At 48.2% G+C, this 16516-nt stretch overlaps 1 protein-coding gene across 2 annotated transcripts in view; it reads left to right on the forward strand.

Annotated features, from left to right (window-relative positions):
* The window catches only part of TBKBP1 (TBK1 binding protein 1), a 44198-nt gene that overhangs the window by 7462 nt on the left and 20220 nt on the right, over window positions 1-16516 (forward strand). For both annotated transcript variants that reach the window (XM_019548339.1, XM_019548340.1), the window contains 2 exons: window positions 743-939; window positions 1865-1926. In XM_019548339.1, the coding sequence (XP_019403884.1) occupies window positions 743-939; window positions 1865-1926 (259 nt within the window). The remainder of the gene's footprint in view (window positions 1-742; window positions 940-1864; window positions 1927-16516) is intronic.

Here is a 16516-nt window from a genome sequence, read left to right on the forward strand (position 1 = left end):
TTAGCAGAGGAGGCTTCCAGGCTGAGCTATGGTGTAATAGTGATGCTGTCCTTGCTGCAGCAGCTTGATGCTCAGTGGTGCGGGCTGCTGCGGCAGACGCCCGCCTTCTGGCATAGTTAAAGAAAGGGCTAACTGAACACCAAGGATGAGGCTGCCATCTTGAGGGCGTGAGGAATGCAGCCAGATCCTCAGCAGGTGCTAATAAGCATGGCTGCATTGACGTGAGTAGAGTTACGTTGACGTAAGCTAGCTGGGGATCTGGCCTCTGGGTCTATCAAGCCGGTGCTCTGAGAGGCAGGTGGCAGTCTTGGAGCAGAACTGTGCTACTTAAGGCCCTGTGGATCACTGATGTGTGTGAGTATGCACTTGTGCATATGTGTGGATGCACACGTGTGGATGCATGCATGAATGTGTATGTGCACACCTCCCTGGCTGCTGAGCAAATTATTACTCTTGTAGCCAGAGCTGGGGCTTGGCACTTGGGTCTTTGCTGTGCATTGCAGTGTCCACATATGGTCATGGCCAGCCCTGCTCAAATCTGAGGGTTCTTTGTATTGGCTCATGAATTGGCTGTGAGCTCCTTTCCCTGGGGCCCAGAGATCCTCTCCTGAAGCTCCTTCTGACAGCATGGCATGGTGTGTTGGCAATGGCCAGTGAACCCCAGCCAGTGCTGGGGGGGTGGGTCTGCCCCCTCCCTCCAGCGCTGCCCCACAGCTGCACTGTCCCCCTCCCTCCTTCTCAGTGCTAGACCGCTCGATGAGCTGGCAGAGCCCCCGGAGCCTGGAGCAGCCCAGCGAGCTGGAGGTGCGGAGGCTGGAGGCCCAGCTGGAGGAGGCCAGGCAGGAAGCCCAGCATTTGCAGCACCGGGAGGAGCAGCTGAAGGGCGAGTGTGAGCAGCTGCAGGCTGAACTCAAGCAGCTGCAGGAGACCCGGGCACAGGTGAGCGAGGTGGCAGGGCACCATGGTGTGGCTTATTGTGTGGGAAGGGGGCCCTTACCTGTTCTGGGGTTATGTGGAGAAAGGTCAGCTGTGGATATGTCAGGAGACCATCACGGGATGTCTGCACACTGCCTTTTCCTCCAACCCTGCCCACCCAGCTTGCTTGGCCTGTCTGGCCACTTGCCTGCCCGGTACCAGATTCTACCATGTCTCACACTGGCTAAATCTGGAGCATCCTCAGTGACCCTCATGGTGATGCAGAGCAGTAGTGTAACTAGAGTGGGGTGACTGGGGTAGCCATCATTGGCCCCCATGTGTCCCACTGCCCCGGGCGCCTGGTTGCTTTGTTACTCCTCGTTCAGTCATTGTATGCAGCTGGCAGTGAGAGCCACTACCTCTAAATTGGAACCCAAATCCCCAAGTACCTGGAATTGTTAGTTCTGCTCGTTCCCTCCTAGAAGGAGTCCTGCTTGGAGGAGGGACCTTGTTTGTCCCTGGTGGGGATAATGGGGTTGGGAGGACCCTTCTGGGGGTCATTTTACTGCAGGAGAGAGGAATGGGGCAGGTGGAACCTATTGTCCATGGCTATAGCACAGAGGCGAGCCTGGCACTGCCCTGTGGGCTTCATCCATAGTGCCAGCTGCCTTTGACCTGGGACTCAATGCCCTTGGCACAACCCTGGCTACAGATCCAGTGACGGGGGTCATCACATGTGTAGTACGAGTCTGTGTCACCTGGCTGACTTGCTGTAGGGCTGTTCCTCCCTCGCAAAGCCAGGGGAGAGATGGGACAGCCAGCTTCTGGGAATCACTGGTGTTAATGGGAATCCTAGAGACTGGAGTGAGAGGAACTCGAAGGCAGGCGAAACTGGTATAAGGTGAGGGGACACAGCAGACCTTAAGAAGGGGTGTCTGGTGTTCCCTAGGACCTGGCAACCAGTCAGTCTGAGCGGGACATGGCCTGGGTGAAGAAAGTCGGCGATGATCAGTAAGTGCCCTGTCGTGCAGACATACATGCCCCCCTGTGAGGTGAGGGAGGGGGAGAATTCCTGCCCTCCTCTGCTTCCATGCATCGAACACTGTGGCTGCATCAGCAGGACAAATGGCCTGGGCAGAGGCAGGCCGTAGGTGCCCCTTTCTGGTGGCCCAGCAGCCTTGGCCTGGCAAAACCTTTGAAGGGTGAGAGGGGGCAGTGAAAGGGGCCCTCCCGCTTGCTGTCAACCAGCTCAGTCAGCAGTGCCCATGCTGGAGAGCCAGGGGCTTCAGGGTCATGCCCTGAGTCTTGGTTTTCCTCAGAAAGAGGTCATTAATCAGATGGAAACTCTGTGGCAAGCCTGCCCTGGAGTTCAGTGCAGGAGTGATGCTTGATTTCCATGCCCTGCCCCACCCAGGGTCTCCATCCTTTTTGGAGGGGGTGGGCAAGGGGGGCCGTTGTGGAATGCCCGAGAAGCAGATGACTTGTCTCTGGGGTGGGATGGGGGCAGGCAGGCACCCTGCAGTCAGCAAGAGCTGTAGAGGCAGGGCTGCCCAGAGAGCCAGGTCCTCTCTGGCACCTCAGGGCAGGCTCCTGGCAAAAAGCAGGTGCTGCAGACTGTTGAGGATGTGGCTAGGCATAACAAGTCTTTAGCAGGACCAAGAAAGGATCCTGGGCATCCTGGCTTGTAGGTTCCCCTGCTGTAGTCATTGTTTTCTTAAGTGTTAATTGGCACATGGTTGATATCCCCCACAGCCCCAGTGCTGGCCCACCCAGGAAGGGAAGATGCCCAGCTACATTAAGTGCCTTTCTTCTGCAGACTCACAGTAACATGAAAGCCCCTGCTGGCAAAACAAATTGATACTGATACGGGTCCTCCACTCCTGAGCTCTCACTGGAGAGCTCAGGTCTCAGGAATGTGTCTGAGGAGGAGACACAGGCCATTAGTCCCAGCGTCTCCTGCTGAGTGGAGGCTCCTGGGGTCCTAGAGCTTCTTTGCCTCTTCCACACAGGCCTGAACTGTTTCACTTGCATGCAGGGTGCTACATGGGTTAGCACTGCAGCTGCTAGGCCGGCACTGGGGATGCAGCTCTGCCTGAGTGGGATGGGTGGCGCAGGAGGCCTGCAGAGGACAGTGGGGGATGCAGCATAGGGGTGCAAGATCTTTGGAAGGGGGGAGGTCTGTGAGGGGCACAGGAGTGTCTCAGGTGTCCCTAAGCAGCCCCTCGCTGCCCTGGTTGTCATGGGGGTTCTTTCTGAACTGAGCAGTGGTGGAGGGCTGAAGGGGAGCCAGCTACAGCCACCTGAGTCACCTTTGGCCCAAGCAAAAGAATAATGTTACTGTTGTTTAGGCCCAATGTGGGGGCCAGAAGCTTTCCTGGAGGCCACAAGGGGGTTGACCCAGCAGAGAAGGGATCCTGTAGGATGTGCTGCATTGGCATACTGCCTCATTTCCCCCACTCCTGTCAAGTTTGCACTGCCAGGGCATCACAGGTTATAATGGGACCCGGGATGGGGTATTACAGGTGTGATAACAGGACCCAGGCTGGGTGTGGTGGTTTCTAATGAGACCCAGGCCAGGCACTCCAGGTTTTATAACAGGAGCTGAGAAAATATAGTGAGGTAGATAGATACTCCAGAAACACTTTGATCTGCAATGGCTGGAAGTGGATTGGTATTTTTCAGGGAAAAGAGTGTGTGAGGTGATCTCGGTCCAGTTTCTAGGTGTGGGGCACTAAGAGAAGCTACAGCTTCTCTCTGTCTCCACTGTCATGGTATATGCTGCATGTAGGAGCCTCATCCTGTGTATTGGCAAAGCCAAGCTGCTGTACCTTTGCCCTCTCCAGCCCCAGTAGATCTGTGCCACCTTTTGATGCCAGGGGACATAATTCCCAGCCCTACTGCACCAGCTCCCTGGCTCCAACAGGGCTGCCCCTGATCTACCTATGCAAGAGGAGAATCCAGCTTTTCATGCCCATCGTGAGTGAGGTGTGTGGCAGCCTCTGGTTTCCCACGTGACCTCTTTCCACTGTGCAAGACTCAGCGCAGCCCTTCCATCAGTGCAGTCTCCTTGGGAGGGACACAGTGGTAATTAAGCTACAGCAGCGTTGTTCCCCATCCCTGGAAAATAGCCCACTCCCGCCTGCTGGCAGTAACCTCTGGGTTTCCACCGTCTCCCCCCTCCCCTCCTCCTTCTGATTATTACCAGCTTGGTAAACACTTGACATGTTTCCAAGCTAGCTCCTCCGCTCACAGGGCTTATTACTGGATTCCCTCTTTCATTATCTAACCTCTGCTGGGAAGCCCTCCCTAGGGGATCCCACGGCTTGTTTCCTGAACGCAATGGCCATGCCAATCCCAGTGCGGCTGTTACAGATAACCACAGGGCTAGTTTTGAAGGCTGGATAGAGCTTGCAAAGTGTGGATAATATGGGACAGGCCTACTGAGGAATTCTTAACCCCTACCCACCTCCTTATTCGGGAGGGGTTTCTGGATAGGAACATTTTCTGCAGAGAACATGAGGCCAGGAGGAGAGCAAGAAAATCTGGTTACAACTCTGTATGTGTGTGTGTGTGTGTGTGTGTGTGTGTGTGTGTGTGTGTGTGTGTGGAGGAGGGGTAGAGCAGGGGAATAACAGCTGCTCAGATGCCAGCTGCCTAATCCTGAGGGCTTAGAAGCTGAGAGTGGGGCTGGGGACTTTGCCTGTGCTGCACTGTGGTTGGGCAGTGGTGGTGGGAAGAAGCAGTGGCCAGGTCCTAGTGGTGACCTGCCTTGAACTTGACCTGGCCCATCAGGCCTGCTGTCAGAAAATGCTGCCAACTGCCATGGGTGGATCTAGGATCAAGGCAAGGAGGTGTAGCCACATCCCCTTTGGCGGTGTAGCACATGCACATGATGCTCTCTGAGTTCACCAGCTGATCAGTATAGACTTTGGCCAAATCCCTGCTTTCACTTAACTCTGGCACCCAGAGACTGAACACCACTGCTCGTTGTCCATTCTTTTCACCTGCTGCTTAATTCAGCAGAGGGGAGGAGGGGCAGCAGGTGGAAGGGAGGATGAACAGTGGTGGCACTCACCCCTTGCCCTATGGGGCACTGTGAAAGCAGGGGCTCTGGTCTGAGCCTGAATAGACCAGCTGGTAACTGGAACTGCATTGACATGCCAGAGTTAAGAGCACTTGGTGTGCTGTACCACACAGTCAAAGGAGGGTGCAAATGCACTGCTGCACTGGATAAGGCCATCCCATGTCCCTCCCCAATGTGTTTGTGTATGTAAAGAGCATGCTAGTCCCAAGACTGTATGCCCAGGTCTTCCTGCTTGCTCTGCTCACTAGGACAATCTCTGGTGAAATATTAGTGCAATTTGTACCTTGTGCCACTTTGTGCTTCAGTGGTACTTTTTTGCAGCTTTAATGAATACTGGCTAATTAATTCTCAGCACTGCTCTGAGGTGAAAACAGGCCAAATGAGAGCTGGTTTGCCTGGGTTCTGCCTCCAGTCTGCCATAGACTTTACTTGCGAGAGTTCAGGCAAGCAGCTTCCCCACCCTGTGCCACAGTTTCTGCACTTGTAAATGTGTTTGGTGGCTCAGTGGTCTCCTTGTCTCAGAATGTGGCATTGTGACAGTGGTTCTTTTGATGCTTTGAAATACCAGCAGGTGCTTTAAGAGCCCAGAAAAGAACAATTTTCTTGCCATTTTCCAGTTGGTCTAATAAAAGGTATCATTTTGAAATCAAGAGTTCTAGTTTTTTGTATGTATTTAAGAGCCCAAGTGACTCTTTCATCAGCTCCTGGTGTACTGATAAAGGGCAGAAGTAGTGAGGGAGCAGCAACTGGGACAAGCCTAGAGTCTGCCTACCATATGCTTCCCCTCGATGGGCCTGTGAAAACCTCCTGGGTGTTTTGGGGCCTCTGGGCAGGAATCAAGCAGCCATCACACCTGCATATACACATGCATTCATCCCCGGACACACACATGCATATATGTTCCCAAATGCATCGCATCAGAAGCTAAACTCTGGGAAGTCTAGAGACAGCTCTGCCAGGGAGAGATGGGTCTTTATACCTCAAAGGTGCCATGCAGCCAATGACAGTCTTCTTTCCTGGGCCCTTAACTTGGAAGGGAATTGCATGGAAATAGCCATCAGAGAGAACTGTATTCACCTACCTCCTGCCTCTGAACTTCGCCCTCCTGAAGTGACCTGCTGGCAGCTGGGTTTGCTTAACTGATGACAATAGCTGTTTTACCTTGCTCTTTATGATTAATAACTTCCTCATTAGTCTTATCTCACTCTTGCTGCCTATTCATTTTAGGCAAGGGTTTTTTTTGTTTTATTTTGTTGCTGTTCAGTTTCATTATAAGTGGTCTTGGCAGGGCACTACTGTGAAGAAGTTCACAGCAGTGGGGCTTTTTTTGTTCTCTTTGCAGCTTGGCCAACGTGTGATGTGAGTACTTTTGATCTTCACTAGGCTATGCTAGGCTATTTGCATGACCTTGTTCTAAAGTAATTCTTTCAGGGTGGGGAGTGAGAATAAAATAAGTGTGAAAAGAAGCCTGGCTGGCACTCTCTCTCTTTGTGCTAAACCATGACAACCTTGAGCCTTCTGCGTCTTACCCCAGGAAGAGAACATAAGGATTTTGAATGAACTGTAAGTACCCGCTCCCATTCATCAATTGATCAGCTCTCCAGCAAAGATAGGTGTTCAGTCACCCATCATCAGGCTGTGTTGGCATCTAGCTGAGTGTGTGTTTCCTCTCCCCTTCCTCCTGAGGTTTGGGTGGGTGACTGAGTTAGTAGCTGGCTCCCTGCAATGCATGCGGTCTCTACCCAGCCCTGAGTGCAACACAGGGCATGGTTTGTGTCAGAGCTCTGCGGAGCAGAGGCTTGTGTGTTTGAGGCAGAGGCTGTAGCGTTGGGGTTCTCAACCCTTTTAGACTCAAGGCACCCCTTAGTTAATTTGAGGACCCCTCCATAACTTTTGTGAATGGAGTGCCCCCCGTTTCAAAAGCTAATATATTTATTACAGTGCTACCTCCTTGCAGAGGGGCCAGTTGATGGGGGTGGAGCAGTGGCCAGGCAGGGACAGACCAAGTTTGGATTTATATCCTCATGCTTTGGGGCACTCTTCAAAAGATCCCCATTTTCCCACCCCCCTTCAGAAGATCTCATGGCATCCAGGGTGCCCTAGCATCTGGGCTGAGAATCGCTGCCAGCTACAAGCCTTCTTTTGTTCTTGGTAGAAACTCAGAGGCCCAAAATCAGGGTTCCAGGTGCTCTTTCTGGCTCATTAGGGTGAAAGAACCATGTGCAGAGAGCCCTGCGGGACCTGTGGGCCACTTAAATCCCATCAAAGCCTGAGAGAGTCAAGAATGGGTCTAGACACAGAGAGAGTACGTTTATATGGCATGCTACCTCCCATGACACTACCTCAGACTGATTCCCAGTGTCTAACGCTGAACTTAGCTAGACTTTTGCTTTAGTCAGGTCCTTGCAGGGCTTAGTCTGTGGTGGGGAGAGGGGAAGAGGACCTCAGATTTTTTCTGGCTAGCTCAGTGTGTGAATTCCTCATGGCTGCTTGCTGGTTCCTATGTTTTTTTTGTAAGCTGACAGAGCTGAAAATAAAGCTGGCTTTTGCCATCCACAGGGTGTTTCTATCACTTGAACTGCCACAGGCAAGTAGGATCTTGCTGTATTTCAGCTTCGGGCACTTAATGAAATGTATAATTGCAAGTTAAAAATAAACCTTATAACTGAAAGGCTGATAAGGGACCCTTCCTGCCTTTAGTTACACTCTGACTTTATATCTGTGCTCAACACGCATTGTTTTCTCATCTGTGATATTGTAACACCTCTGTGACCTCTCTGAAGTGTACAGTAGTGGTGGGGCATGTCTGTATCGGGGATATGGCTATTCAAGTGCTTATAGGAAGACCCCCCTGCTTATACTGACAGAACTGTTTGCTTTTATGGGACAGTTTATTCCCCCGTTTCAGATTGAAACAGGCTGCACTCATCACCGCACAGTTTTGCTGGTGTGACTGCTTCAACGTCCACACGCCTGTTGGCACAGCTGTGTCATATGGGGATAACACCTCATCCTGCACCAGAATAAGAGAGCTATGTCAGCATAAATCTATGGCAAAGGCATGGTGTAAGAGTCACACCCTCGTGCTGCTAAGCTGGAACAGACCCTTTTGTAGCTAGCTGCGGTATGGGTCTTATGCCACACGGGTCTACAATTCACATTGTGTCCAGGAGAGGGCAGTGGTGACTCAGCCACCCTAGTCCATTCATTGCTTTTGTGCCACAGAGTTTGAGAACAGGTTGGCTAGTGACAGAACCACTGGAAGAGTAGCACAGAAGGTGATGGGATGGGAACAGCAGGGTCTGAGTCTGACATCCAAATGGTGATTGACCCAAATCCCCAGCTGGTGTAAATCCACAGCGGTGAAGCTCAAGGCCAGGATCTTGATCTTGGTTTGGGAGATCCTTGTATATAATTCCACCTCCCTTGCCCCCATTTGAACCAGCTCTGAAAATAGCCATTGTAGATTCAGATGGAATCCACAGAAGCCCTCCTGGGTTTTTAAAGAGTGAAAGTCCTGAGAAAAGGAGATGAGCTCTGCATGTAGCATGGTAAGATGCTTGCTGGTTTCCCAAACAGCGAGTCTCTGCGCTGCTAGGAAAGTGCCACAATTTCAGGGGAGTTACAGTGTTACTGTGAAAGCTGGTTCTGTTCCCATGCTGTTTTTGCACTGTTGTCCACTGACATGAGCAGGATTGGACTGAGCTGGGCCTTCAGCAGCACTGTGTAGGTGCCACTGTGTGTCAGTGTTCGCGAGGGACACTGTGTGGTCATTACTTCTCAGAATTAAGCCCAAGAGCACAGGTGTTTTCTCGGATGGCCTCCCTAGCATGGTTTGCTTGTGGCTAGTTGGAGCTGGCTATAGGAACATTTCCATGGAATGAGGGAACTGATTGATTAGGTATGTCAGACTTCCTCTCTTTGCTCCTTTTTTATCTGGAGGTAAGAGGTCTCTTGTAAAAGAATTGGTTTAGTTCCTTCTTGATTTGACCTCTGTCTCCCTCCACTCCCTTCTGCTTTCACTCCTGAACTTCTGGTGTAAAGCTCCATATGGTGTAAGGTCCAGTGCAGGCTGGCAAGGGGCACTGCCCTGTCCTGTATACTCCCTAGTGGGTAGTTCACTTGCTAATGCAGCAATCCCAGTCATACTGGGCCAGGACTCCACTCTGGGGCTTGTGACCCAACTTCCAGCTAGATTGTGACCTCCTATGACTTCACTGCTGAGAGCCTGCCCAGGATAATTGGTTGTCTCTGGAGCTCATGACCCCACTTCTAGAGGCTGCTTCCCCCTTGGGGTCACAACCCCTGTGTGGAGACCTGCTGCTCTGACACTATTTATTATTTCTAGTCAGTCATAAAATGAACCCAAAAAGGTCAGAAAAATGTCAATTGACTGGGTATTCTCCAAAAGGGAATGGCCATTTCCAAAATGATGAGTCCAAGCATTTAAAAAAAACAGTGACTCAGGCCTTTATTTGGCTTCTTTTTCCTTTCCATCTCGGGTCGCTTACTTTTGGCTTTTATCTGATGCTGTAAGAAGAAAACGTTTTTTTTGTTTTAACTGAATAGCTGAGGTTCTCCCATATTCACGTGACTCTAGGAACAGTGGCTTTATGTAAACCTAGACATGAAGTTGATTATAAAAATGCTGCTCAGAGCTGTGGCAGGCCAAATCCCATGCTCTGGTAAGTTTTGTACTGAGGTTTGTCTTAAAAACCACTAAGAGCTCTACCTGAACCCACCTGTGCCATGAATTCTCACTGTGGTCAGTGAGAAGTGTTGTTTCTTCACATTTCTGAAATTCTGGGCTATTCATCTTTTTTTCCCTCTGTGGGAAGCAGATTCTTGAGTTTGCTTGAAGAACATAGAGTCCAGTTATGATCTTGGTTCCACTAGAGTCAATCTGAAAATGAAGAGACTCCATACTGACACTGGTGTAACCCCAAGCAGAATTCTGCCCTCCATCCCAGATGAGGGTGAGTGCTTTCTCATGAAGTTGTGTGCAAAAATCCTGAACATATTTAAGCCTCCTGAATTTCATTCACCAATCATCCTTTGTGTTATGTGGTGATGCCATTACTTTGATCTTCCTCCTTGCAGCCTTGAGGTGCATATAGATTTCCCACCCATGGACCTGGTCAGAGGGGTTAATCTGTTTTGTGGATCCAACAGGGGGCAATCATGTCACTAGAAGGAGTAGCCAGTGATCACTTTCCCCTACCTCCCCACCATGTGCTTCCCCCTTTTGTAATATTAACCTGAGGAAAAGAAGGAATCCCCTGGGGTTAAATCAGCCCAACGCAAGTCAACTTGTATTTTCCTGGCATGTCAACTCTAACCTTGTCTAGGATGACATTATGATGCTGGCGAGGGGCCTCGACAATGGTGTATTATTAAACATAACAGAGCGCATTTTCGCAAACTGGATTGAATCTGCGCTGCTAAGTGTAGCGAACATGCTGCCCTCAATTTGTGGACAGATATAAGATGACATGGAGCACAAGGGCTAATCTGAATATTGCAGAGTGTGGAGGGAAAAGGTGCTGCTTGGGCTCGGGGGTCTGCTTGGTTTTGTTTTGTTTTCACAGCAAATAAAAGAAGGCAACCTACAGGGGAGTTGCTGAGCAGAGGGAAACAAAGGGATGGGCTGAGTCGGGTGTGCAGCCAAACTGAAGTATATGTAGGTCATGGAAGTCGCAGCAAACTTTCTTCTGTAAAATGAGGGACCCAGTTCTTCCGCTTACGATTTGCTAAGATCTCATGCTGCTGCAAGTCAAGATGCTGCCATGACTTTAGGGGAGTGATGCTGATTTACACCAGCTAGGAATCTGGCTCTTTAGTGCTCTAGAGGTCATGGCCCACATCAAACCTGCACTGTACTGAGTGTTATGTGTATGTGTAGTAGGAGACAGGTCCACTCCTAAAAGGCTTACAGTCTAAATATACAAAGGAAGCATTATCTCCATGTTACAGATGAAGAACAGAGGTAGAAGGAGGTTAAGTAAACTGCCAAAGATCACCAGGGAGGCTGTGGCACAGCGAAGTCTTTTGATTCCCAGGTTGACGCTTCAAGCTCAGTGCTGTCTCCCCTGCTGCATGTCGTGAGCAATTGAAAATGTGCAGTTAGAGTCAGATTTGGGTGTGGATTAAACCTGAGCCTTTTGATTTTGTGCAGGAAGCCAAAACTAGGACCAGGGAGATTTGGCTATGAGTGGACAATGCTGAGATCTCACAGGCTGTTCTTGTGCTATCCGCTCTCTCAGATCTTAGGCACTCAGCTGTGTTCTGGTGCAGTTAATGCTGGGCCAAAGTCCTAGGACAGGCCATTCTCAGGAGATTTCAGTTGCATCCAGACCAAAAGCACTTAGTGGGCAGGCATTGTCCACTTCAACTCGACCCACAGTCGGAAATAGGTTTAGATCTACAGAGAGCATGGAGGTGGGGGGGCAGGGGGCATGTGTGTGCATGTGAGTACACAGATGTACGTGCATATGCATGCATACGTGAAAGACATCTGAAAATGATTATATTTATAAATTCCGTGGAGGACTAAGAATAACCTGGCAAGATTCTTATTTTTAAGTCAACGTTTCCAATCCAGCCACGGTTGGTGGGAACCAAAAATCATTCTCTACTGATGATGCTTCAGGACCTAGCAGTACTTAAACGATTCCTCATTCCCCATCCCTTTTCATCAAAGGCTCTCCAAGCATGTTATAAATATTAATATTAATATGAAGACACCATAGTGTAGGCAGTTCTACAACATTTTTGTACCTCTTTGAGATTCAGTGTTTTCCTTAAAGCTCCAGCTCCTGGCATCATGTGATTGTATCAACCTCCCAATTTAATGAGAAGAGTAAGTTTCTAGCTCTTGTAGCTGTAGGAAAAAAAGCTTGAAACCATGACCTGAGCACACCCTAAAAGCCAAAAGGGAAGTAGAATGCTTGCTTCTTTAAAAATCTCATGATTTTTAATCCACTGTCATGGTTTTTTTGACCCAACTCTCAATATGTAAAACACTTAGGGTCAGTGATGTTGATTAACCCTCATGACTCCCAACCCTTAGGTCCTTGGAAGGTTGCTAAATATTTTCTCCATTAAATACACGGGGAAACTGAGGTACCAGTAGGTTACAACTCACCCATGGTCACATTGTGAGTGACGGTCAAGAACAGAACTCACATCTCAAGACTCCCTGAGTAAAGTTTTAGCTTCTAGATCATCCTCTCTTCCTTCACAGCCAAAGTCTACAAGAAAAACATCCTACATTTTGCATCATAGCAGAGTTGTTTCCCCCCCACCCTTACTCCTAGGTTTCTTGATAACCTTACAAAATTGCTGAATGTGCACTAAGCCCCTTCCCTCTCAGAACCAGTGTGAGCCACCCAAATTCTGCCACTAAAAGGAGGGAGAGAGAAAGAAAGAAAATAGCATGTGAAAAGCCACACACACCCACTCGTCCTACCTTGAAAAGAAAGAATTGGATTTGCTTAGTTTTAATTTTGGAACAAAACTTACCCCTTCAGGGTTCTCTTTTCTTGTAAATAAGGCTCTTTTTTGTAATCTGCTCTTTTCCACCACTTTTTGGTGAAACGTAACAGTATGTGTATTTTTAATCTTTGGGTGACGTTTCTTTCTTTCTTTTTGTTGAATTAGTCATTCTCTTCTGTAGTTTACCCACAAAAGGCAGAAGGAATTTTAGATTTGAATCATACCCTTCTTGTTTCAATATTTTTCTTTTGGTTAAGGACCAAGAAGGAGATTCCTGACCTGAAAGGATTTAGGAACACAAGTTCCACTGAATGTCTGAAACTTTCCCTGTAAAAGAACAACATTTGGGGCCGTATCCCCAGAAGGTATCAACTGAAAGAATTTCATTGTAGTCTATGGGCCAGATCCTTAGATGGAGTTCAGCCATTAGAGCTACTTAGTTTACATCAGCGAAGATTATGGTTCTTTCTTTTAATCAGTAATTTGTTTGTCAAGAGTCTTAGGTAGGTGTGTAAAGACAGTTTTACAGGGATCATAATAAAAACCACAAGAAGTGTAATGATGTGTGTGGAGGGGAGAGAAATCAGAGGGGCAGGAAAGATTTCAGGGTGCTGTTTTGAAAACTCTAGCTTTGCAGGACTCTGTTCTCTTTTTATTTGCACCTTGTGCAGTTCTGACAGCACAGCAAGGCTTCTATAAAATACTATCACTCTGCTTTGGCAAATCGCCCTCCCTTCTACCTGCTTTGTTACTGCTGTAAACAGCGGTGCATGAAACAGTGACTTGGGCCACCCCTACCCCCAGGTTACCTGCTACCTGTGAGTCTGGCATACCTACATAAGTACTTTTTAAAATCTCAGTTATTGCAAATGGAAATTTTTCTGCTTCCCATAATCACTCCGGAAAGCTGCTGTGTTTCGTTTGGGCTTGTACCTCGCTTCTATCCTTATTTGCTTTTTCCTGTTTTGGACAAAAGTTTCCGAGTTCTTATTTTGTACAAACTTGCACAAACTAAACGTGGATTATTAGAAAGCCTGATGTGCCTTTTGTATTGCTAACTTGTTCCAAACATGGAAGCCATTCACAGTGGTTTTAGAATTTTGCCCTTAAACAGGGACAGACAAAAGATTAGCGACAAAAATTACATTAAATTACAGTGTTTTCTTTGTGAGGAAAGAAATTATGACTCCTATCCGGTAAAGCACTTCAGTGCATGCTTAACTCAAAGCACAGGTTGTTTCATTTAGTTCAATAGGATGACTTGTGTTAACAGTTAAATATGCAGCTACCTAGATTTTTCTCCTGTAAGCTCAGTATGAGACCTGTTGTTAATTCTGCTTACGCAGCTGGGTCCTATGTCAGTAATGCTACATATGTGTTACTAAGCACAGAGTTTAACCCCCTTAGATCTGGGTCATGTTGTGAAAAATGAAATAGAAATGAAAAATTGACATACAGGGCTTTTACAACCTAACAAAGAGCTAGTGGTGAGAAAAATTAGGCTAGAGAGATATTATTCACAACTACTGGGCCCTGTAAGCATTACACATGGGAATTGCACAGAAGTCAGTGGGATGTGTCCTGTGAGTAAAACTATTCTTGTGCATAAGTGCTTGCAGGATTGGGCCCACAGTACTTTACTGTCATTGTTATTGGGTAAAGTACTCAGCTGGTTTAATTGGCATTGCTCTATTGACATCCATGGTTTGTTTGTTTTTCCCCATTGACTTCAACTGACTTAGCCCTTACATATTAAAGCACTGTCATGATGTATGCTTAAAATAATATCTGTCCCACCATCCTTGGAGAGTGCTGCTTGGTCCAAACTCACTGGTATTCTGCAGAGGTCAGTCTCATTTTGAAATTGCCTGCTGGGAAATGCTGCTTGCTTGCTTTTACCTTTTTTCTTTTTCTTTTTTTGCATTTGCATTTTATAGACTGTTTTGTTGGCCTAAGCAGTGTAAAGGACATCCATTTGCAGAACTAAATAGCAGAGGGGCATAAAATAATCATTAGGTAAATAAATTATCCAGCATAATTTGTATTCCAAGGGAAGAGTATCTGAGAGGCTGAGAACTGAACAAAACTTTGGTTAAGTTTGCATATGAAGTAATGCTTTTGACTGGGTTGGTGAGAGCGAGAGAGAGCGAGAGAGGAGATGTTGTGTTACAGTAATGCATTCTTTTGCCATAGAGATATCTAGTCTTGTTCTGTGTCTTTACTGTTGTGTGCTACGAACCTCCTAGAGCTTGAAGTTAAGCAGGCAGGGATGGGGATAATACTTGCGAAGTGCTGAAGGAAATAGAGACCTTTGAGGTGCTGAAGGAAATAACTTTGTAGTTCAGGAAGGGGCGGTTTTGTCATAGAGCTGGTATTGCAACACCGGATTGAGAAAGGTGCTGCCATTCAGACAATATGTTAAAGATCCCAACTGTATGGTCTTCTCAAAAATCCCTGAGGACCGTTGATTCAATAAGGCCACTAAGGCCATCCTGACCTATAAAGGTACTATACAGCTAACTGCTTTTCAGCAGTGGGCCTGAATGCTGGTCGTAAGTATGCTGGGGTCCTTTTGGGCAGAAACTGCTATATTAATGCCAGTCTTGTTCACTTGGTGCTGATTATGGGAAACTCCTGTTGAAGTTCCTAGCAGTTGGGCAGGAAACACTGAGTTTTTAACACTTCACAAGTGACTAAAAACTCACAAAGCTCCCTGCCTGCTTGGTCTTCATCTTCTAACTGATGGAGAAACTTGGTTTATAAGTGCTAGCCACTCTCAGCTGTTTCATATGTTCGGAGCTGGGAGGAGAACCTAGGTACTGTGCAACTTTGGACAAAACAGTTTCTTTGGGGTTACCTGTCTGGAAAGTGGATGGAATAAGAGAAGCCCCTCATGAGAGAAGGACTGGAGGCAGGAGTCACTGGGTAGAAGTCTAATGGCTTGTGTTTTGAACAAGAGGAGAGGGGATGAATGCAGTGGGAGTTCTGGGAACCTGGGCTGCAGCACTGATGCGTGTACAGCCCATTGCACTACAGGGGCCTGGGCATGTGGGAATGCTTGCTCACTCCTTCCACATTCATTCTCAGGCCTGGCCATTTCCCCTCCTCCCCAGTGGCACTGGTTCACACTGTTGCTTTGCCCACCTTCCCACCCACGTGGAGATGTTAGATAAGGCTGTGGTTGATGCATTTATTTTTTTTGCTTGTTTACCAAGTCTGTTCCTTGGCCCTGCTGCCTCAACTCTTTTTGGTAGGGCTCAGGCAAGCTGTCCCACCCCTCTCTTTTGCTGTGGGGTGGGAGGGGGTGGTGCTTCAGGGAGGCGGGTGCTAGAGTGTCTAGCAAAGCAAAAGCCCCACAGTGCTTGCAGCTAGAATGCCAACTCCAGGGGAGCAGAAATTCCTCTCCAGTCCCTAGACACTAGATTCATTCTAATTTAGCTCTTCCATTTTTTCACCATCATCCTCTAGAAGACACAAAAGGAAGCAGAGAGCAGTTATTGAGAGGAAGGGCTAAAATCCTGGCTCCACTGAACCCTGTGGCCAAATTCCCAGTGAATTCCATGGGGCCAGAGTTTTAACCCAAGATTCATGGGTTCTGCCTGTGGCCCTGCCAGTGATATGCTGTGTGGACAAGTCACTGCTTCTCTTTTTCTTTGGTTTACTAGCCCTGCTCTACAAGGGAAGAGTTTAACCAGTGTAAATAGGTATTACACTCCCACAGCAATCAAAGGTATCAGCAGCATGGGGGAGGCAAGCTGGAGTGAGCTTTAATCTCTCTAGCCCAGGTACAAGTACAAGCTAGCAGCCAAAGTACGTACGCATCTACAGCCTGCGCTGAAGTCAGTGCTTTCACTGCTAGTTACCTGTGCTAGTTAGGTTCCAGCTAGTGAGAGTGTTTGCCCTGGTTGCAGTCGCACCCCCAGCGGCTGTGAGGACAGACCCTATGTTGGGAACAGGTGTGATGATGCTTACGGTATTGCATTCACACCTCTGCTTGCAGAGTACAGAGACCTTATGGTGGGG

This window comes from Crocodylus porosus, unplaced genomic scaffold (genome assembly GCF_001723895.1).
Source record: "Crocodylus porosus isolate Cpor-Errol unplaced genomic scaffold, CroPor_comp1, whole genome shotgun sequence".
Taxonomy (NCBI): domain Eukaryota; kingdom Metazoa; phylum Chordata; order Crocodylia; family Crocodylidae; genus Crocodylus; species Crocodylus porosus.